Source organism: Amphiprion ocellaris, chromosome 9 (assembly GCF_022539595.1).
Source record: "Amphiprion ocellaris isolate individual 3 ecotype Okinawa chromosome 9, ASM2253959v1, whole genome shotgun sequence".
Lineage (NCBI taxonomy): Eukaryota > Metazoa > Chordata > Actinopteri > Pomacentridae > Amphiprion > Amphiprion ocellaris.
In genome coordinates, this window is record NC_072774.1 from 4709350 (window position 1) to 4732946 (window position 23597).

General features: G+C 36.8%; 1 protein-coding gene across 1 annotated transcript; it reads left to right on the forward strand.

Annotated features, from left to right (window-relative positions):
• Positions 1-29: 29 nt before the first annotated feature.
• Positions 30-23586, forward strand: otoa (otoancorin). The gene is made up of 29 exons (XM_023261860.3): positions 30-106; positions 2741-2802; positions 3605-3666; positions 4914-4935; positions 5124-5172; positions 5628-5769; positions 7124-7183; positions 7260-7444; positions 8888-9021; positions 10581-10699; positions 10792-10928; positions 12528-12636; positions 12749-12967; positions 13037-13207; positions 13376-13513; positions 13638-13678; positions 14687-14807; positions 14897-15015; positions 15105-15246; positions 16300-16493; positions 17932-18016; positions 18173-18299; positions 18399-18583; positions 18711-18860; positions 18938-19080; positions 20215-20351; positions 20472-20569; positions 21448-21604; positions 23087-23586. Exons 2-29 carry the CDS (start codon positions 2745-2747, stop codon positions 23167-23169), a joined length of 3387 nt encoding a protein of 1128 aa, XP_023117628.2. The 5' UTR covers positions 30-106; positions 2741-2744; the 3' UTR covers positions 23170-23586.
• The last annotated feature ends 11 nt before the right edge of the window (positions 23587-23597 follow it).

The following is a 23597-nucleotide window of genomic DNA, read 5'->3' on the forward strand; positions in this document are numbered from 1 at the left end:
GGTAACACCCAACCAGCTTACATCAGTGCTGACATAAAGGCAGAGGACTGATACACCTGTTCTCACATCGACTGCTTTATCTGCCACTGAGAAGACACCAGATTCTGTAAGTATGAACTTATTTACACATAAATCAATATTTTTTGTTATATTCCAGTCCTTCATTGGTGATACTTTGGAATTTTTGTCCACAAATCTAAAACATTTGTGGGTTTTGTAGCTTTTTGCAGTTCTTGTTATGCTATTTTCATGATACAACCAGCAAATGAACAACTTTGCACTAAAATCTCTAAAAGTCTTTCAAATCAACTTTACAAGAGAATATATAACATTTTGGCACAAAGCGGTGCTAAATTCTTTGTCATTTCTGGTGCACTATGAGGAAATAATTACAGTTTGCATCAATTTAAGATATAAGATGACTTTTAATGAAATTATCTTCAAACAACATGCTATATTGAGTGAAAGGAATTAGCTTGTCCTCTACAATCAAAGGTATTTGTAATTACTTAATGATTGGTGGCATAAACAGGTTTTTCCAACTATTTTTTCACCTTTTTAAAAGTTTTTTTTATTTGTTATGCACTTAATTACCTTAAATATGAACTCAAATTCTAAAAGTTAAGTTGTTCCAGCGATCAGAAGAACAAAAATTAAGTTATCAAGTCAATTTAATTAAGTTTACTCAACTCAACCTTAGTTTTAAATCAACTTATGCAGAAATTTCTGTTTAAAATACGCTCAATATTAAGTTTATGCAACTTTATTATGCCAGTCCAACCCTTTAAAATAGTGTTTGCAACTTAAATATTTTATCTAAATCAGTAAATTATTTAATCTCTTGCAACCGCGCATTTAACTAAGTGGTGAATGTTGGTGAAATAAGTGTATAGTCACTGGATTTATTTGAATGGGAAGTCAAAGCACTGCACAGCAAACAAACTGACTGAAAGCAGAAACACCAACATGCAAATGAGAGGAGATGAAAGATATAAAAAAAGATAGTGTAGGAAGAGGACAGTACATCTGCAGTACATCATGTTCGTTACAAACCTGTTTTTCACCGCACGAGTCCCGCAGGATAGATGGTTACCGAGCAAAGCGGGATCACAAAACCTCCGAGGACAAAGTTTGTCAGAAAACTGGAAGTGGTTCACATGGAGACGGGTTCCATAGCAACTACAGATGAAAAAAAATAAAAAAGGATTTACATCATGGGGGAAAGAAATCCAGAGAGAATTTGCATGATTAAAATAGATGTTAATGATGGATTTTAACATCATAAAAGGATGAATTGTCTTTTACAAGGGACATCTTTTACAGTTTGGACTTGTTTTCTTATTGTTAATGAATAAATTAATGCATTTTTTTCTCATTTTACTGCTATACTATTACTGTAGAATAAGAAAAACCTACAGTTTTTACAGCTTAGCACACACATTTACATGTTAGTTAAGCCAAAATTACATTCATACCCATTGCAAACTTTGATTTATGGTGATTTTTTTAGGTTTCTTCTGGCTGGAAGTGATTGACATTAATGATCATTTTTAATTTGATTTTGATGTTATTAGGATGTAAATAAAACAGAAATATTAATAATTAATATCTATAACACTATGTCTTACTGTCTTTTATAACTTCTTTATGTCATTTCCAGCCAGAAGAAACCTGCTGGTCAATAAAAATCACTATAAATTAGAAGAAATTTAGGAGAATTGCAAGAATAAAAGCCTTTATTTGCATTCAGTCTCACAGAATGAAACTTTTTTGAAAAGTTCTCATCAGTTTTCTTGTGGTTAATGTCTACATTTATGCCTTTTTCTGATTTCTCTACTATACTATTACTGGAAATAACAAAAAATTACAGGTAAAACTGCTAAAAATTTCATTTTTACAGCTTAGCACACATATTTACATGTTAGTTAAGCCAACATTGTATTCATATCCATTGTAAATTTTTATTTATAGTGAATTTTTAGCTTTCTCTTGGCTGGAATTGACAAAATACAGTAAGACATTGAAATTAATGTTCACTTTTAATTCAAAGAGTATGACTAATTCTGGATGTGGCATTTTTTTCTCATACAAATGCAAATAAAACAGAAATATTCATAATTCACATCTATAACATTTTGTCTTACTGTCTTTTATCACTTCTTTATTTCCAGCCAGACGAAACTTATTGGTGAACAAAAATTACTAAAAAATTAGGAGAAATTTGAGAGAATTGTAAGAATAAAAGCCTTATGCTATTTTACTCGTTTTAATTGAAAGAGAATGAATAATTCCAGATGTGGCATTTTGTTTCTCATACAAATGCAAATAAAGCATAGAAATACTCATAATTAATTTCTTCAACTGTCTTTTGTGACTACTTTATGTCATTTCCAGCCAGACGAAACCTATTGGTGAACAAAAATCACTAAAAAATTAGGAGAAATTTGAGAGAATTGTAAGAATAAAAGCCTTTATTTGCATCCAGTCCCACAGAATGAAACTGTTTTGTGCTTTAACCTTCTAGTTGCGTAACAATCCTTTCAGCTGCTCACTTTATGTGTTATGTATTCAATAATGTTTTCATAGACCTGTCTCATGTCCAGCTGCTATTATATGTGCAGTAAAAGAAGAATTTATTACCTTTTTATGGTGATTCGTCTCTTTTTAAAGGCTGAGAATGAAAACCTGTGTCAGTTATAATATGTGTTGGTGTTAATATGCTTTTTGTTGTCATATTCAGGCACATGGCTCCTAAAGGAGGACCATGTTTCTTACTGCTCATCATCATCTGTGCAGCTTTGGGTAAGCAGCAAATCATCACCTGAATAATGGTGTGTTGCCTTGTAAGTGTCTTACTGCCTCCCCCATTTAACCTCACCCTGACTGGTCGAGGCAGATGTTTGCCCTCGAAACTGTGCTTTACTTTCAGCTAGAACTACATGAAACCAGGAACATCTACAGGAAATGTTAGAGGTGGCACAGGAAAGCCAAAACTCCAATTTAGAATACAAAATGAAGAAATCAGATTTTGATATACTTTGGTGTCTCATTTTACCCTTAGATGCATAAGTGGGTCAAAAATGACCCGGTGAGGTCATGAAAAGTTTAGCTATTCCTCAAAAAACATGTTTTCTATATCATTCCATGTGAATTTTTAAGTTCCCTTTTATACTTTTAAAGAAACTCTAATATTTGTATCACTACCCCAAGCTCTTTATCACTGATAATATCATACAAGAGGTGACGCAGTGAAAGTTAGAGGAAAACAGTGGAAAATGTCAACAAAATGGATGTTGACGTTCTTCTATTGCTTTATTTTTTAAATTGTTAAATCTTGCCAAATTTGGAGATTTTTTAAAAATAAAACTTTTAAAGGAAATTTTTAAGGAACTTTTAGAATTTTCTTCCTGAAGATTTTGCAAATTTTTTATAAATTTTTTTTGCTGAATTTTTGGATTTTTTTCAGACAAGGAAACAATATTTTTGGGTGCCGGTAAATGAAGACAACAGGAGGGTTAAGTGGACTAACAGAGAATGAGCTCTGTTTAATGTATACAAACCTACTCATACTGATTCATTATTAATTATTCCTGTTTCTGCTCAGCTATGAGACCAGATGGGATGCCTGGAAGTAAAGGTCTTTTCAAGGCCGTTACCAAAAAACTGGTATGTAAATTCCTGATTTTTTAACAGTTTTTCCTCTGTTGTTCAACCAGAATATTTAGTCACAATCACACTGAGATTATAAAATGGACGGCAACTAAAATTATATTTATTTGTGGGGGCTTTACTGGAAATTACAACTTGTTGTTTTACTGTCAAAGAGGGCGAATGACCTGAAAAATCTGACCTAAAAACATGCAGGAAAACAACGTGGCGCCACTGATTGTTACGTCCTGAACAGCATTTGTTTGTCTTTCCTGTAAATTTGAATGAAGTGTCATTGTCCTTTTTACGGAAATTGGATATTTGCATAAAAGTCATTAAAGAAATCTCACAGGAACCTCAAGAAATATTTACAAGCATCATATTCATACTTATATTTTGATTTATTATCAATTTTTTTGGACCTAAAAATGGAAATTAACTAAACAAAAGAAATACAGGCATTAAGACATTGTTTTAGAGATGTTAATGATGAATTTTAACATTATAAAAGGGTGAATTACCATTTACAAGGGACATTTTTTACAGTTTTGACTTGTTTTCTTATGGTTAATGTGGAAATTAATGCACTTTGTCTTACTTTACTGCTATACTATTACTGTAAAATAACAAAAATCGACAGTTAAAACTGCTAAAAAAAAGTTTTATAACTTATAACACACTTTTACATATTAGTTAAGCCAAAATTATATTCTTACCCATTGCAAATTTTGATTTATAGTGAATTTTTAGGGTTCTCCTGGCTGGAATTGACATAAAAATGACAAAATACAGTAAGACATTGACAATAATGATCATTTTTGCTTCAATTTTTGAGTTATTTTACTTTTTTTAAATTGAAAGACAATGAATAATTTAGTAAATTTTTTAACACAAATAAGCAAATAAAACATAGAAATATTCATATTTAACATCTATGACACAATGTCTTGCTGTCTTTTATCGCTTCTTTATGTCATTTCCAGCCAGAAGAAACCTGCTGGTCAATAAAAATCACTATAAATTAGGAGAAATGTAGGAGAATTGTAAAAATAAAAGCCTTTATTTGCATCCAGTCCCACAGAATGAAACTGTTTTGTTCTTCTAGTTGCATAACAGGCCTTTCAGCTGCTCGCTTTGTGTTTTAACATATTTAATAATGTTTTCATAGACCTGCATCATGTCCAGCTGCTATTATACATGCAGTAAAAAAGCTATTATCTTATCTTAAACTTTTGATGGTGATGCGTCTCTTTTTTTTTCTTCAGATGATGAACTGCAAGAACAAAGGTAAGAAATTCAATCGTTCGGCTCTTTCGTTGCTCCATTAATTCACTGTGTAAATATGAGCAGTGATTGTGTGAATGAGGCAGTGAATGCACCAAGTGTCCTGTTTAATATGAATCAGAACAAATACATGGATGGCTGCATTGTGTTTTCATTGTGCTACATATAAATGTGGAGGTTTGTTGTTACAGGAGTCCCAGCGCCTGACACCAAACTGTTGAATGAAATCTTCAAAAACAGGTAATTCTGCATCTGCTTTGGGTTTTGTTCACTTTTAAAAGGTTTGAGAACAAGCTGTAGTCCGTGCAGTAAAATAAAACTGAGGACTATGAATTTTTTTTTTATGTTTTTTTCTCTATGACATGAGTCCAAATTATTCATAGCAGTGGCAAACCTTGATTTATTGTGAATTTTCAAATTTTTTTCTGGCTGGAAATGACATAAACAAGTGACAAAAGGCAGTAAAACATTCTGTCAGAGGAACTAATTATGAATTTTACCTATTTCTATGCATTTTTACGAAAAAAAGTCAATTAGAAACTTGAGAAATAAGAAGCTCCTGTAATTAGTAGACATGCAAAACTATTTTGCTTTCCTTAATTATTGAAGGACAACATAAATCAACAAGCAAAAAGTTAAAAATTTGTATTTCCTTTACCTACCAGTTTTAATTTCCTCTTTACTTTCTTTCCCAGTGATGCACCAAACGAGGACATGAACTCGGACCAGCACAAGATCCTTAAATCCCTTTTTCTTCATGTCCTGGATTCAGTAACTGGAGGCAGAAACACAAACGAAGGCTCACCTCGTCCACCGCCAGCTGATGTAGAAAAAATGGTGCAAATACACAGAAACACAATCATCCACGCATGTAGTACACACACCTTCACAAGCAGTATAACAAATGAAAACTTTTGGACATCTTGTTTATCACCATGGCAACAGATTAGTCACTGATTATGTGGAGCATTAAATTATCATAGCAGTCAAATGTAGTAGATCTTCTTATAGACAATGAAAAACAAATACTTTAGAAAGACTGTATTAAAACTTCAGGCCCCAAACTAGAAACTCAGTGCAACAAAAGTAAATCCAGCTAGTCAAACTGCATTGACGAGGTTATAAAATGACTTGTGAACAGCATAACTTTGTCAGTTTTGGACCTCTGGACTGTGTCTATGTCTGCATCATGGCTCCACATCGGAAAAAAATTGCCAGAAGAACTGAAAAATCTGATTGTGAGACTTCAAAAAGATCGATACAGGAAGATCAACTAAAAATCACTAGAAACATAGTGTCAGCAGTAATCAGGAGGTATAGAAGGAGTCATAGTAGCACTAATCATGGCTGCAGTGGTCGTCCTCCTGAAATGACTCCACAGACAATGAACTACTTTCACAATCAGCAGCTGCTTCAGACTTGGTACAGGAGTTATCAATGGAAATCAGAGTTTGTGTGAAGCTCAGACAGTGAAGGACACTTCAGAACATCAACATCTATAGATGGAGGGCAAGAAAAATAATCCTTCCTTGCTGTTCATACAACACTGCAAGATCAAGCTTTGCTAAATAACTTTAAATGAAGCCTGAAGAATGTTGGGAGAACATTCTTTGGTCCAGTGAAGATAAATTTATTGGGCTCAGATGGAATCCAGCATGTTTGGTGTGAACCTGACCAGGACTACCACAGTGGATGCATAGTCCTGACAGTGAAGCATGGAGGTGGAAGTGTGATGATATGGGGCTGTATGAGAGCAAAACATGTTGGAGAGACGATATTTATAGATGAATGTCTATGGATAAACAAAAATATTGGCTTACAAGAAGCTGGAAGAAAAGGAATATTCCAGCAGGTGAAACATCTAAAGAACAGAATCACACAAAAGTTAAGATTTTAAAGAACAAGTGTGAAAACTATAACTTGAATGTGGCCTGACTTAAATCCAATAAAATACCTTTAGGGTATTTTAGAGAGAAGCATAGAGCAGAGTTCATAGTGTGTAGCCTGTATTGTAAATATGATAAAAAAAATCCAGTTAGTTTTCAATTTGACATAGGAGGAATTATTTACTGTTCAACTTAGAAGTGATGCAATTCTAAATCATTTGACATTTACATGATATCGCACAAGGGTTTACTCACCTCTTTTACACACTGTATTAAACATGTCTTTTCTGTCTGTCTCTTATTAGGACAAGATGTGGATTTTCAAAAACCTGCCACTGCTGGCTAAACGGATGAGGGACTCCTCTGTCAGTACTCAAACAAAATAAACTGATGAAAGCAGCTCACCATCAGTCTAATCATACCTTTATTTTTATTCTCCAGGACCCTTCTATCTGCTACCCGAGGGCGTTCATGGCCCCAGCTGCCTGGCTGGTTTTGACCACTCAGGGTGAAAACAACATCGACGTAGATGACTACGATGCAGTCAAGTGGGCTGCTGCTCCGATCTTTGAGCAGAGAGAAGTGGAACTTCCTTCCAAAGCGGACGGCGAAAAACTGAAAAAGATGTGAGTATGCAGCTCTTCCAGCTTGTCCCCAGGTCACCGGTTGGATGGTGGATGTTTGTAAATCCACAGGTAATGACAAACTGGAACTACTAGCTCTGAAATCATCAGTACAAATCATAGAATCTTGAACATAGAATCTTCAATTCAGCATCACCTATGATAGCTTAGAAGGCTGTTTATGTTGCTAAAGGTTGTAGAAAATCTGAATTAAACAAATATTGTCCAGTTGCAAAACTATGCTTGAATATTATTAATGAACATTTGAAATATTTATAATTCCACATCAGTTCCATTTCAGACACATTGCACCATTTCTGCTATTTCTTTAGGTAAATAATAAAATTCAACTTAAAATCGGACAAAAAACTTGCTACTAGACCACTCTGTTTTTACAACAACATTCTTCTTTGGGCTTTAAGGATGATTGGAGCAGTTGGTTTTATTTTTATCTCTTTTACTGGTTGCAGTGTGTCAAGATGGATTAAACCTGCTACTCTAAATCTGCAAGTTTAATTGAAACTCCTTCAAAAACAACTTCATAAATTAAAAGTGCATTGAAAAAAAAATATTAAAAATAAGTAAATATGTCCAAATCTGGCAGAAAGGAAAAATATGCAAAAAATAAAAAATAAACACACACAGAAAAACTGTGGAATACTGTAATGTTCAAAATTGCAAAATTAGTGAAAATAACAGCAAATAACAATATTTTTTAGCAGATTTAAACATAGAAATGTTGTATAATTGTTGAAGAACACTGTAAAAATACAGATATTTGATGTGGACATTATTTACACTTAGTCAACATGCAAATTATGTTTTTTGTTATTTTACTAGATATTATTCGTAATTTAACAAAACGGGGAAAATCTGTAAAATAACAGCTCAGAAAAGGAGTTATGTATTCAGTTTTTGATCTTTAATATTGTTATTAAAATTCTTTCAAATAAAGGCAAATATCTGTAAAATAACATTATGTTTTTGCTAGTTAAGAAAAAGTTTGATAGTTAAAAATAGTTTTCTGCTCAAACATTCTAAAAGAAAGAAATACAGTTACTTATTTTTTTGATGAGGATTTCACTTACAGATTTTGTTTTTATGATTATGATTTTATCAGTTTTTATCAGTAATACAACAAAACAGAGAAAATCTGTAAAACAACAGTAAATTGTTCCAAAATTACAGTTAAAAACAGTATGAATATGTAGGCATTTGGGTTGAACTTACTTTCAAATTCCATTTGTTATTAAAGAAGACATTGAAATGTTACTGTTCTTTTCAAATGGAACTGTTGCTATTTACTTTTACATTATTAGTTGAACTTTTCGTATTGTAGTTATTCTTAGTGATTTCTTTGTCTCCTTGTAAATTCCTACACTTTCCAGCATTGTTAATGTATCTTAGGAACTTTTCTTGAGACTGTAACCCCTCGTTTGTTTCCAGGATGAATATGTTCCGGGAGGTTTATGACCTCATGTCCGAGGATCAGAAGACTCAGGTGCTAAACTGGGAAAAAGAGCAGATTGTCGGGAACTACTTCAACTGTACACTGAAGCCACCATCGAAGCCAAGATCAAGTAAGACGCTAGTTCAGAATATCAAGTCAGAAGCTGCTTTCTACACTAAAACCTGGTCTCTTTCTTACACGCAGTCATGTTTGCTTTATAACTTCACTGACTTTTAAACTTTAAACTACATCCTCACCCAAAGTTTTCATCTTTAACATTATGGGGACTTGGGTTGAACGGTTGTAGCTCGGTAAAATGTGAAAATCTAAACTAAATTCAAACAAAGAGAAATGGCGAATACACACACAAATAAAAATCTGTAAAAATCTGTAAAAATCTGGCAGCAAAGGTACCAGAAAAAATATGTTATGATAATGTTGCAAAACTGTAAAACAACAAAAATACCAGTAAATACCTGTAGAATAATTATGTTTCTGTTTTTTTTTTTTTGGTGATTTAAATACAAAAACACTGTAATTTTGCATAACAAATAGTGAAAGAATGAAATATTATTTGTGAAAATATAAATTTTTCATGTAAACATTATATACAATTTTGGTTGTTTTACTTTTTTAAACATTCAATATGTTAATTAATACATAAATTGTTTAAAAACTTAAAATAGAGTATTTTGGTGTAATTTTGAGTGTAAAAGTATTACTATTTGTAAAATTATAGATTCTTGATATGAACATTATATGCAATTTTGTGTTTGTTTTGTGTCTGTGAAACTTCGTTTTTTCTGTAAATTTACTAGATATCATGTGTAATTTAACAAAGTAGAAAAAACATGTAAAATAATGGCTAAAAAAATATATTGTTTTTTTAGCCCTTAATATACTTTATAAAATGATGACAAGTATATGTAAATTTTTTTTTTTTTAAATAGCATAATTTTTTTAAATTTTGCATTCAACTGTATAAGAGGCTTAATTACAATTTTAAAAATTACAGATTTCTTATATGGGCATTATTTATAATTTTGACCTGTTTTCTTATAATTAATATGTAAATTAATGTCTTTCGTCTGATTTTACTGCTGCATTACTACTGTTAAAAAAAGAGCTAAAAACTGCTAAAAAAAACAAACAAACACATTTACTTGCTATATTATGTACAGATAAGACCCAAATGATATTTATGCCCATGGGAAATTTAAATTTATAGTGAATTTTTATTCGACAAATTGATTTCTTCTGCCTGGAAATTACATAAAAAATGACAAAATTCAGTAAGAAATAATGAGAATTTTTAAAATTATTTTTTTATGTTATTTAAATGTTTTTAAATAAAATTTTTGACATGATATTTTTATTTAAAATGCACAACAATTTGTTTATAAAACTTTTTAAAATCATTATTATCTCTAACACATTGTTTTATTGTCTTTTGTAACATATTTTTGTCTTTTCCAGACAGAAAATTTGCACTGGTTGAATAAAAATTCACTATAAATCTAAATCTGTCACGACTATGACCATGTTGAGCACCATACATACAGGATTTACTGTAACTTACTGAGGAGCTGCACAACAAACACCAAGATAATTTACACTAAATATAGGAGGCTGCTTTGTTTTCTACCTCATGTCTGTTGTGTTTTTATTTAAATGTGAATTATTTTGCAGCACCGATCAGTCAGTGCAAACCTTCACTGCAGTGGTTGGATTCTGATGCGATGAACATGATGGGGCCTTTCCTTTCCAATTTACGACCAGCTGATGTTGATTCCTCTCCCAAGGAAATGGTGAGACAAAATGAAGGATGAAAAGTTGATTAGGCTCAGAATAGTAAACTTGAATCTTTGACCCTCTCGGTTTCCTTCACTTTCTCTTCCAGATGTGCCAGTTTTTCCGCTCATCCCGTTTTAACTCCACCATGGACAAAGCAAACATGAAGCGCAGCCTCATCAAGAAGTTTCTTGGAAAATTTAAAGAGTGCTTCAAGGGAGAAGACTCCCTAAAGCACATGGACAAGTGTGTATTCAAGCATGAGTGTCTGTCCTGTAGTGCATTAAAGCTAAGCAAATCGGACCTTTGATAGATACGGATCTGAACTTATTTTCAAAATGAATAACAGTTTTATCAGATTTCCATATCATGTAGTTTTGTAACAAAACGGAAAAGTGAGTTTGAGCATATTTTTGTGGTTTGAATGGTTTAAAATGTCACAGCATTGCATTCTTCGGTTTTTTAAAGAGGGAAAGCCTCAAGAGAAAGAGAGTTTTATTATGGTTATGAATTTTAATTGATTTCAACGTTGCATCACCTCACAGTAATTGCATTACTTTTAAGTTGAACAATTGGTATTTGCTCTTGAAAAATTGATAATGACTGGGAATCATCTTGTCAGCCAGTATTCTGGTTTATCCACAGATATTCATCTATAAATGTCATCTCTCATGCAGCTCCATATCATCACACTTCCATCTCCATGCTTCACTATCAGGACTATGCATCCACTGTGGTAGTCCTAGTCAGGTTCACACCAAACATGTTGAGGATGTTTGGTGTGAACTTGGCCAGGACTACCACAGTGGATGCATAGTCCTGACAGTGAAGCACAGAGGTGGATATAGTCCATTAGAATGCTCTAAAACAAATTCATCTTGGCCTCATCTGATCAAAGAATATTCTCCCAGTATTCATCAGTTATTTAAATTTTCTTCTTCTCTGTAAAGGCTGATGTTCTGAAGTGTTCTTCACACTGTCTGAGCTTCCCAGAAACTCTGATTTCCATTGATAAGCCCTGTACCAAGTCTGTAGCAGCTGCTGTCTGTTTTTCACATTTGATTATGAAACTTCACCGCCTGTGGAGTCATTTTAAGAGACGGCCACTGCAGCCATGATTAGTGGTACTATGGCTCCTATATACCTCCTGATTACCACTGACACTGTGTTCCACTGATTTCTAGTTGCTCACTGATCTTTCTGTATCCTTTTCCATCTTTGTGAAGCCTCACAATCAAAACTTTCACTTCCTCTGGCAATTCTTGTCCATGTGGAGCCATGATGCAGACATAGATAGGTTCAAAAATGTAAAATTCTGCTGTCCGCTCTTATTTTTAGAATCATGTTCATGCAGTTAGGTTGACAGGAAATCACAGGTGGACTCACTGGTGGATTTACTTTTCAATCAGATTTTTTTATTTCCTCTATTGAATTCTTTTCTATATGGCACCATGATGCAGACATGCAGATAGATATAGTTCATAGGTCCAAAACAGAGAAAGCTCTGCTGCTCACAGTTCATTTTATAACCATGTTCATGCAGTTAGACTGATTGGAAGCTTTTCTCACTTGTGTCAGTTGTGTTAAGTTTCTACTTTGGCACCTGTATTGTCAATGTACTCCTTCTAAAGTATTTCTTTTTATTGCTTACAAGCGGAAATACTTTATTGTTCAACTTAGAAATAATGCAGTTGTTGAAATGTGATATCATTTTGAAAAATTTGACAACTATGCTATGTTATACAGGGGTTTTCTGTTGTATGTAAATGTGCATATGTGATATTAAAGAACCCTAAGAAAATTTAGAAGATCAATCACTCAGTGGTTGCTGTTGATCATCCACAGGCTCGGCCCGCTGGCTTGTTATTTTTATGACGTTCAAAATTTGACCTTCGAAGACTCAAGGAAAGCTCTTGCTCAGCTTGAAAAATGTGACAACCCCCAAATCAAAAAGGTATCTTTTACTCGCACATACTCACCCAAACCTTCCCCCAGCAAGGGAAGTAACATATTTCACTCATATCAGTCGTTTCTTTATTGCTCTTTGTGTTCTGTCCTGCCTCCAGGTGAAGAAGCGACTTGTCAACTTTCTGATGTCAAATTCCACCATTGCTCAATCTCGGCCCGACTTCCTCAACAAGAGTATTACACTGTTGTCAACCAAGCAATTGTCTAAAATCCCAACCGAAAAACTCACGGAAGTCGTGAAGAAACTCGGACGCACCGTAAAATGGACGCGGAAGCAGATGCGCATTCTGGTCAAGAAACAGATGGATGGGAAGAAGGTGAGCCGACAACTGGTCTCTGATCGCTTTACCGTTGTTTGATGCTGATTTTATTCTGCTTTCCCTCAGTGCAAAGACTTATCGACTGAGGACCTGAAAGCCCTTAAGCCGATTGCAGAAGGTTTGCCACGCTGTGTACTCAAGAAAATGAAAGCCAAGGACATCCTGGATGACACAGCGGGTCTGAAGAATGCCACCCAACGAATGAAGAAGGGAAAGTTGAAGGCCATGCTGGAGGGGGTGAGTAAGGATTGATTAAGACCAACGATTGAAAGCTGCTGTATCTTGGAAAAGACCGAAGGAGAGCAAGATTGATATGAAAATCCAGACAGAACAACACACAGGTTGATCTCGAATTTCATTCATTTATATACAATAATTTTAGAAGAATTCAATGGTTCCCTGTAGATGGAAAACATGACTGTCTCCGATCTGGTGAAGAAGTTGCCTGGCGCTTTGCTTCGCTGCATTTCTCTCAACAAGCTGAAAAATGCAGACGACTCCTCTCTGGACAAAGTGGACAATGAAGGCTGGAATAAGGCACAGGTAACATCAATACCTCCAGCATATCAGCGCTGTTGTTTCATTTACTGTTAACATTATATTATCACTTTGATGATTTTACTTACAAAGTGGTGTCATGTTTACTTCTTTATTGTCTTTTGCGTAGGCAGCATATCTGGTGAAGAAGATGCCTGCGTGGAAATTCAGGTGAGATGTACAGTTGAGGACAAAATCCAAAATCCTTTCTGTCATATCAAGTTAAGTCACTGTTACTTACACAGCACATTTAAAACAGCCACTGCGCTAAAGTTCTTTCCAAACAGACAAACCAGATTAACATTAACAAGTTTAATGATTTCAAGGTTAAAATTCAACTTCATTACTCTGCCGCATTCCTTGGCAGAGTTATGTGAGTTTGTCTGTTTGCAACATTACTCAAAAACGGACAAACGGATTTGGATGAAATTTTCAGGGAAGGTCAGAAATGACAAAAGGACGAAGTGATTAGATTTTGGCAGTGATGTGACTTACAGTCTGGATTCACAGATTTGTTAAAGATTTCTGTATCATTGCGAGATAGCAGCACGGTGTCACCGTAACTATGACAACAAGTGAAATTCAGCTGCCTGCTGACGATCACATGATTGCGATCCTACTACAAATCCACCACCACAGACTTATCGGAACTTATCCATTGGAAATGATACAAGGAACAATTGATGAATTTGTCGGGGTGTTTCCAAGTCCCATCAATTCCCGCTGCCCGCTACACATTTCGGTCACGTGATTCGGTTTCCATACATAACATACACATGCATAACACGTCTGTGCTCAGCGCAAGGCCATTTAGTTTGTAGGTACATCTGCAGGGTGGGCCATAAGTTTCCTTACATAGGAAAAATAAACATTTTATGTTGGAGAACTGTTTTTATTTATATAATGTGCACTATATGGTTACCATTGTTCCGAAAACACATATTAATACATGTTTTCCACTGTTGATGAATGATTGACTAAATTCAAGGTCAAGGTTAAGATCCTACAGTATTGCATACTCTTCTACAAAGTTAGATATGGAAAACCCAAAAAATCCAAAGATTGAGTAAGCATGCTGGTGACAGTGATAAGGCTTAAATAATTTGAGTTTCAACATATCATTTCAAATTTGCCACAAATCACTTGGACTAATGCTTAAAATATTCTTTGCCGAGACAGGAAGATGCGTTCTCTCATTCAAGGAATAACCTGTAAGATTATTGACGAAGTTGCTGACCGTGAGGTACAGGACATGGCTCAGGGCATAACAGAGAATCAAAAGTGGGTCTCCAAAGTTCAGGTACTCACACATGCAATGCAGACACATCGTTCTCTTTAAGTACAACATGTACACTGTTTGCAGTATATGACATACTGTATGTTTTACAGGCCAAATGTGCTGCTCAAAAGTTATTTGCAAGTCTGGAGAAAGAGAGAAAAGACTATTTCAAAACCATCAGCGACGAGGAGCTGGATAGGATCGACACATTCTTACTTCTTCACCTGCCGTAAGCAAACAATGTGTTCTCTATCACACTTCTTCGTGTGTGTAAAACAAATGATAGAATCTGACAGCACTCTGTTTTGTTTCTTCCAGACCTAATAAAGTGAAGGACCTGCCTGACTCTGTTTGTTCAGCCTTCATCGACAAGATGGAAATGGCCAACCTGAGCAAAGTGCCTTTTCGTTCCCCATCCCGTCCTGCACTCACAATGAGAGCTCTGCGCTGCCTGGCACAAGTACACATATACAAATACACACTGTAGCGGCAGTCATGAACAAAAGCTAAATAGATGTGTAAAGAACATGTATATGATGGCAGTCTTAAGTTTCCAGTTACTCATGTGTCTTTATCACAAAATCAATCATGCATTTTGGTTCTTCAGAGACTTTTTTATCGTCTTCTAATGTGTCTTCTGGAAATATGACAAAATCTGCTGGGTTAGGAATATACAGCAACGTTAATTATCATTAAGGTTTTGATGATGTAGAAAGCCATGATCACATGGACAAAGAAAAGGTGTTCTGGAGGAAAGTTCTGTGGTCAGACGGAACAAAACCTGAGCAGAAATATGTTTGGAGGAGAGAAGGTGAGGCCTTTAACCCCAAGAACATCAAACCTACCATCAAGCATGGTGGTAGCAGTATCATGGTCTGGGGCTGTTTTGCTGTCGGTGGATCTGGTGTTTTACACAAAGTAAATGGAATAATAAAGAAGGAGGATTACTTCCACATTCTTCAGGAAAACCTAAAATCATCAGCCAGAAGGTTGGGTCTCGGATGCAGATGGATGCTCCAACAAGACAATGACCAAAGCACCAATAAAGTGGTAATGAAATGACTAAATCACTCTAGAATTAAAGTTTTAGACTGGTCCTTAAAAAGGATCAACATAATCCCTGTTAAAAACATGTGGACCATGATAAAGAGATATGTCTGTGTTAGAAAAACAACAAATTTAGTTGAACTGCACCAATTCTGTCCAGAAGAGTCAAAGATAAGCCAGAAGCTTATGGACGCCTACCCAAAAGTGTCTATTTGAGGTGTAAAAGGACATTTAACCAAATGCGGGAATTGCTGTATGTATTTTTGACCCAGCAGGCTTGTCATATTTCCAGAAAATCTGTAATAAATCTACGAAAGAACCAAAATGCATGATTTTTTGTGGCATATACATGGTCGTTACAAGTGAATGAAAATGTTTGTTCATGACGGTATTCTTACAGTCATATTAGTATCACATATTAGGTTGGTTCGTGCAGCAGTCTCAGATGTTTACTGTGTGTTTGCAGGGAAAAGATTTGTCCAAACTGACCGTTGCGAATGTTACTAAGCTTGGACCACTCTTATGTGAGCTGCCACCTTCCAAACTGGAACTCATGGCCCCTGACGTCCTCAACTTCAGCCTCATGACCATAGCTTCCTGCAAACGCATCCCTCAACGCAACAGGAAGGAGCTAATGGAGTTGGTCGTCAAGACTTTTGGGTGAGAAACACTTGCAGTGGTGGATGCTGAAGTTAATACAAAGAGAGAGAGAAACCACACGGGTCACTTCTCAGTTTGTACATTATCGAACAATCCTAACAATCCTATGTGACATGCAGTTTCACTAGAAAAAAATACAGAATTAATGCTAGAAATTGTAATATTTCATTAAAATCACTACTACACAAGACTATTTTGGGGGACATCAAACACCGCACATCATCAAACTCACCATTTCCACCGTGAAGCATGGTGGCAGCATCATCATGTGAAGCATGGTGGTGGCAGCATCGTGATGTGAAGCATGGTGGTGGCAGCATCATGATGTGAAGCATGGTGGTGGCAGCATTATGATGTGAAGCATGGTGGTGGCAGCATCATGATGTGAAGCATGGTGGTGGAAGCATTATGATGTGAAGCATGGTGGTGGCAGCATCGTGATGTGAAGCATGGTGGTGGAAGCATCATGATGTGAAGCATGGTGGTGGCAGCATCGTGATGTGAAGCATGGTGGTGGCAGCATCATGATGTGAAGCATGGTGGTGGCAGCATCGTGATGTGAAGCATGGTGGTGGCAGCATCGTGATGTGAAGCATGGTGGTGGCAGCATCATGACGTGAAGCATGGCGGTGGCAGCATCATGACGTGAAGCATGGCGGTGGCAGCATCATGATGTGAAGCATGGCGGTGGCAGCATCATGATGTGAAGCATGGCGGTGGCAGCATCATGATGTGAAGCATGGCGGTGGCAGCATCATGATGTGAAGCATGGCGGTGGAAGCATCATGATGTGAAGCATGGTGGTGGAAGCATCATGATGTGAAGCATGGCGGTGGCAGCATCCTGATGTGAAGCATGGCGGTGGCAGCATCATGATGTGAAGCATGGTGGTGGAAGCATCATGATGTGAAGCATGGCGGTGGAAGCATCATGATGTGAAGCATGGTGGTGGCAGCATCATGATGTGAAGCATGGCGGTGGCAACATCATGATGTGAAGCATGGCGGTGGAAGCATCATGATGTGAAGCATGGCGGTGGCAGCATCATGATGTGAAGCATGGCGGTGGCAGCATCATGATGTGAAGCATGGCGGTGGCAGCATCATGATGTGAAGCATGGCGGTGGCAGCATCATGATGTGAAGCATGGCGGTGGCAGCATCATGATGTGAAGCATGGCGGTGGCAGCATCATGATGTGAAGCATGGTGGTGGCAGCATCATGATGTGAAGCATGGTGGTGGCAACATCATGATGTGGAGGTCGAGTCAGAGTCCAGACCTAAATCCTGAGAATTTGTGGCCACTGACTATGATTCAATAAAATCTGAAAACTTCCAAGGGGTTGAATACCTTTTATAGACACTGTATGTATTTCTAAAGGCAGCTGTTGTACATACTGAAAGGAAAAAGAGTCTGATGTGTTTCTTATTGTTTGTAGGAAACCTCGTGATTGGTCGGCTGAGACCGTGGAGTCACTGCTTCCTCTCCTGGATGACGATGCCATAGCTGCTCTGCCCAACAAAGTTTGTCTCCTTTACATGAAACTCATAATATTCCACATCAATATATCAATGGATACTCATGTCTGAGAGGGAATTTACACTCCTGACTGCCATGATTCATGCATGTATGTTGGTTCTGTGTCTTTTTAATATTGTCCCCCTCTGTGTCTCTGGCAGACTGATGTGAAGGATGTGGTTTCTTTCATGACGTTTCGTTTGCCTGACATTCCGAAAGGCCTGAGAAAGAAATCATTTCAGCTCGCCACCAGCAGCACATCAAACGCAGCACGTAGAAAGAGAGCAGGTGAGGAAGAGACATCTAGTGTTTGTTTGTGTGGAAAAAATGATTAGAGACGATTGTTTTGTACACTTCTGTGTATCAACTTCTCACTGTGTGTTTTAGTCAACAGTGTTCAGGAACCCACTGAGGCTTTGATTGAAGAACTGGGAATGAACAACATCTTCTGGACACCGGAACAGCTGGGCAAGATGTCAAAGGACACTTTCCTGGCAACCGTGGAAACACTCGGGGAGATTCCTGACTTCAGTGATAGGCAGCTGGCTGAACTCAGCAAAAAAGCACAAGAGGTAGAGTGCAGAAACTGATCTGAGATATGATTCTGTAGCAGGCTTCATGCATTCATAAAAAGAGAACACATCAAATCTAATCTGGCAGAAACCATCTGGACTCATAGCTATTTACGTGCTTGTGCAGGCGATGGGCCCGGTGTCACAGATGACTGAGGACAACATCATGGAGCTGGGTTGTATCATTCGGAATTTCTCCAACTCGGACCTGGAGAAGCTTCCCCTGTCTCTGGACTCTGTGGAGGACCTCACCCAGTGTGGCTGGACTGAATCACAGGTGAAGTATGAAACCAGCTTCACACGCTGGTGACTGTCACACTGATCAGGCTCACGGCTCGACTCGTGTCTCCACAGATGGAGTCGGTGTGGAGGGCTGTTGCTAAATACGACAACCTGACAGCTCAGCAGCTGGACACCGCAGATATCGTCACTTTGAACCGCTTCATCTGCGGCCTGAACTCCGACGAGATCAAGCAGCTCAGCGTGGATGCCTTCATGTTTGTGCACCATAAACAACTAATTTATCATTTTGTTTATTCGCGCTTCCTACTAGTCTCTCATAATCACATATTAATCCATGTTCTGTTAACCCTCTGAACCCTAAAACCCAAGGGCCAGTTTGAAACTTTCAAAAAAATTGGCAAAATGACTGATAATATTAGATTTTCAACATTCCAATGGTTCTTGAAATTAGGAGAAAATCCACCAAATCTAAGCTTAAAATTGAGATGCTTCTTCCACGTGTCATCTCATTTTAAAATTCTCCAAAAATAAACCGCTTGCACCAGATTCTGTAAAAGACAAAAAATTCTGTGTTCCTTGGTGCAGCTGAAAAGCCATGGCTGACTCAGCTGTGACCTCCAGCCATGCGACAAAAATTCAGACTTTTTGGCTGAAAATAAAACATTATTGATCGGCTCTAAAACAGTAAACAGAGGAGCGAGTTGTTGGAAGATACATTCAGCATGGTGAAACATCTTTCTACAGCTGAAGAAACAGGTAAAAATGAGAATATTCATATTCGAAGTGACTCGGAATTTGACAAAAAAAAAAGAGCTAAACTTGCAAATGATTGAAAAATTGTCCGAAATGACCCAAAATGTGCAAAATGACTCATCCAAAATGATTGTGAGAGGAAAATATAACTTACTGGATCAATAAAATAAATGCAGCATGGCTCAAAAACAGTGAACAGAGGAGCAAGTTATTGAAAGATACATCCAGCATGGTGAAACATCTTTCTACAGCTGATGTACAGAGTAGAGAGAAAAAGTCTGAAGAAGCTAAAGTAAAAAGCTAAATAGTTAAATATCTATAGTATGTAGAGCCTCCATTTATTTGTGGGCGTTTGGAAAGACTTTGCATATGTTTTTTTTTAAATGTTTTGTAACATAAACAATCACGGAAATTTTTCTTTTGATTTAAAGCAATATAACTGTGTCATACAGCACAGAAGACATTTCTGAGTTCTCTCTCCTTGCTAGTAATTGTGCTGTTTCCATAGAAGTGAGCCCACAGTGAGGAAAAATGAGACAGGAGCAACTAAATCCCCAGAAACTGCTGCTGGGGGTTCAGAGTGTCTAAATAAAGTGAGATTCTTTCTTTGTCTCATGTGTTGGTGTGGTTTACAGGGATGCCGTGGGATCAATGGATGATGTTCAGTGCCCCTATACAGCTCTGGAGAAGTTCAAACCTCTTATTGTGCCTGCCAGAAGAGATCCAAGCACCTGGACAGAAGCAGACGTATCAGAATTAGGCAACTTCATGGGTAGGATTTCCTCTACTTGCTAATTAAACAAAGCCCATATTTGTGAAAAGGCCTATAAACTGTTGTCTGGTGGAGAAACTATGCTTTAATAACTAATTGTCACCTGTCTATGTCCCTCAGCTGGGTTGAATAGAGAAGAGTTGGCTTCTTTGGATCCACCAGTCTTCTCGTTTTTCACTAAGACTTCTATTCCGCTCATTCCACCAAAAAATATGGCTGTAAGTGATGAAAAGAGCTTTTACTCAAGTGTTGACTGAACAGCACTGAAGTACTTGGACATATTTATTTTTTATTGCTTCTTAATGTTCAACCATGGATGCTCTTTTTATTTTTTGACAAGAATATACACAAAACACTGCACATCATCACCAACACACCACCCCCACTGTGAAGCATGGTGGTGGCAGCATCATGATGTGAAGCATGGTGGTGGCAGCATCATGATGTGAAGCATGGTGGTGGCAGCATCTTATTGTTAAGCATGGTGGTGGCAGCATCATGATCTGAAGCATTGTGGCAGCATCATGATGTGAAGCATTGTGGCAGCAGCATCATGATGTACAGCATGGTGGTGGCAGCATCATGATACGAAGCATGGTGGTGGCAGCATCATATTGTTAAGCATTGTGGCAGCAGCATCATGATATGAAGCATGGTGGCAGCAGCATCTTATTGTTAAGCATGTTGATGGCAGCATCATATTGTTAAGCATTGTGGCAGCAGCATCATATGAAATATTTATGCAATCATTTTTCATGTTTTTAATTATTCGACATCACTTTGTAGAAATCTGTTAACGCTTTGACATGAAAGACTCTTTAAATACACGATCCTCTTCCATTTTACAAAGTCTATCTAGAGATTTATTAACTCGAACCTTCTAAAATGAACTTTTTCATAATCCAAATGACACAGACCGTTCTAGGGCTCAAATATTCTTGCTGCACTTCCAGAGAACATATTTAGCAGTACATGTACTAATGAGTACAGTACCAGGTACTAATTTGCAAGCAGGGCTACAACGAAGTATTTTTACACCTACCTATTATCATCTATACTTCAGTAAACACAACATTCCTCACTGTTTTCCCTCCAGAAACTCTCTGCTGCTCAGCTGGAGAGTCTTGGGCCCGACAACGCTGCCATGATAACTGACCGACAGCGAGCTGCGCTATCAGACGAACAACGAGACGCATTGGACAGGGCTGAAACTGGTTCTGACGAGGAACCGAGCAACACCACCGTCATGTCAGGTGAGAAGATACATCTGTAAATTATAGTTATAGTGAGTTTCAGGGCATTGTTTAGCTGTGTGAGCTGCGTTTTACTGCTCCTATTAAAGCATTTTTTTAGCAGTTTTCAGCCAATCCTAACCACATATGACTCCCTCGGCACCAAACAATAAATAACCGGTGAACATGGTGGAGCATTTGGCAGATAAACGTCATAAATTTAGTCAGGAGCTGGTGGAGACCAAAAACGGAGCTACAACACAGTGAATGTTGAATTTATGTTCTGTATGTGAATATCCAAAAATATATATTAGACTGATGACAAGTTAACGTCAGTCTGTATTGTTGGGTAATTTAAAGTTAGTTACTTTGCCATGGAACGCGGCAGAGTTATGAGACGATAGGCGTATGTTTGTCTGTCCATCTGACTGTTAGCGACATTACTCAAAAACAGACCAACGGATTTGGATGAAATTTTCAGTGAAGGTCAGAAATGACACAAGGACCAAGTGATTAGATTTTTTCAGTGATGCAGCTTATAGTCTGGATCCACGGATTTGTTTAATTTTTCTGTATCATTGTGAGACAGCAGCAAGGTGTCACTGTAACTATGACAACAAGTGAACACTAGAACATCAGCTGCCTGCTGATGATCACATGATTGTGATCCTACTACAAATCCACCACTGAGGACTTATCAGGACTTATCTGTCGGAAATGATACAAGGAACAATTGATGAAATTGTGGGGGTGTTTCTGAGTCCCGTCAATTCCTACCACCCGCTACATATTTAGGTCATGCGTTTCGGTATCTGGACATAACATACACATGCATAATGCGTCATCTTTAATTAACGATTTCATCTGTCAGAAATGATAGAATGACTAAACAGCCTTGGCGTCTTAAGATGCAACTTTCAGTTTTTTTCACATCTGGTGCAAATTATTTTAGTTTATTTTAAAATTTTAAAAAATGAGGAATAAAGTGTTTTTTAAAATGAAAATTCATAATTTTAAGTTTACATTTTATGTCCTGATGGTGTCACACATGATTAGTTGGAAGATTTTCAAAAAGTCAAAAATATTACATGTCCTTCTGCTTCTGCTCTGACAAATGGTGTGATTTTGGAGCTTTTTTTTTTTTTTTTTTTTTTTAAAAAAGAGAACAAGTCTTTCGAACCAACTAGTAAGTTCTGGGGATCAGAGTGTTAAAAGAAAATGCAGCATGTTGGAAAATGGAAAAAATGGAGTGAAAAAAAAATCAATGATTGCAAAGTTTAACTGGCAAAATTAACTGGTTTATCAGAACTTAATTGATGGTTCTGGAGGAAATACCTTCATAACTTGACATCACATTTTTAACCAAATGTTGAGCCCTGATTGATGCATAACAGCAACTGACACCTTTAACCATCTACTTTAGAAAAGCACAGATTTGACCATAAAAACGTACCATTTTAAACAGCCACACTTTTAATTTTCTTCGTATTCTGTCCCGTCCAGGAGCTCCATCGCTGAGCATCGAGGGGATCTCGGCCTTCGTGAAACCCACTCTGGTTCTCCTCATGGGCTTCCTGCTGCTGTGAGAACAGAGAAACATCACATCCAACTACAAAGCCTGCAGCAGCTTCAGCTAAACACACATTTACGGCATCGTTTTTCTTCCAACTAATCCTTATAGAACACTTGTGACAGCCTGCAATTATCCTATTTGTGGCGAAGAGACATTTTGTATAGATGCATTGTCTAAGATAATTACTGTGTGATTGTAGGAGCGTGGGTACAGTGAATAACTTAATCAAATAAGCTATGTAAAGGCAATTTACTGCTCACTTTTTATGCAATATTCTGTCCGTTATATATTTATAAAAAAGTATATTTTACTAGAATCAAGAGAACTATGTAATGTTTGACAATAATGCTCTGTATGAGTTTGATATACAGATATTTAAGATGTACTGACAAACTGCAGGGTGACAAACTCAATAAAAATTATAAATATACTTACATGCGT

Excerpts from the sequence above, each read along its gene's own strand:
- otoa (XM_023261860.3), top strand. The coding sequence starts at position 2,745 with ATGGCTCCTAAAGGAGGACCATGTTTCTTACTGCTCATCATCATCTGT. Across the intron at positions 13,679-14,686 it reads ATGCCTGCGTGGAAATTCAG|GAAGATGCGTTCTCTCATTC; the intron begins GTGAGATGTACA and ends TTGCCGAGACAG. Across the intron at positions 19,081-20,214 it reads CTCAGCGTGGATGCCTTCAT|GGATGCCGTGGGATCAATGG; the intron begins GTTTGTGCACCA and ends TGTGGTTTACAG.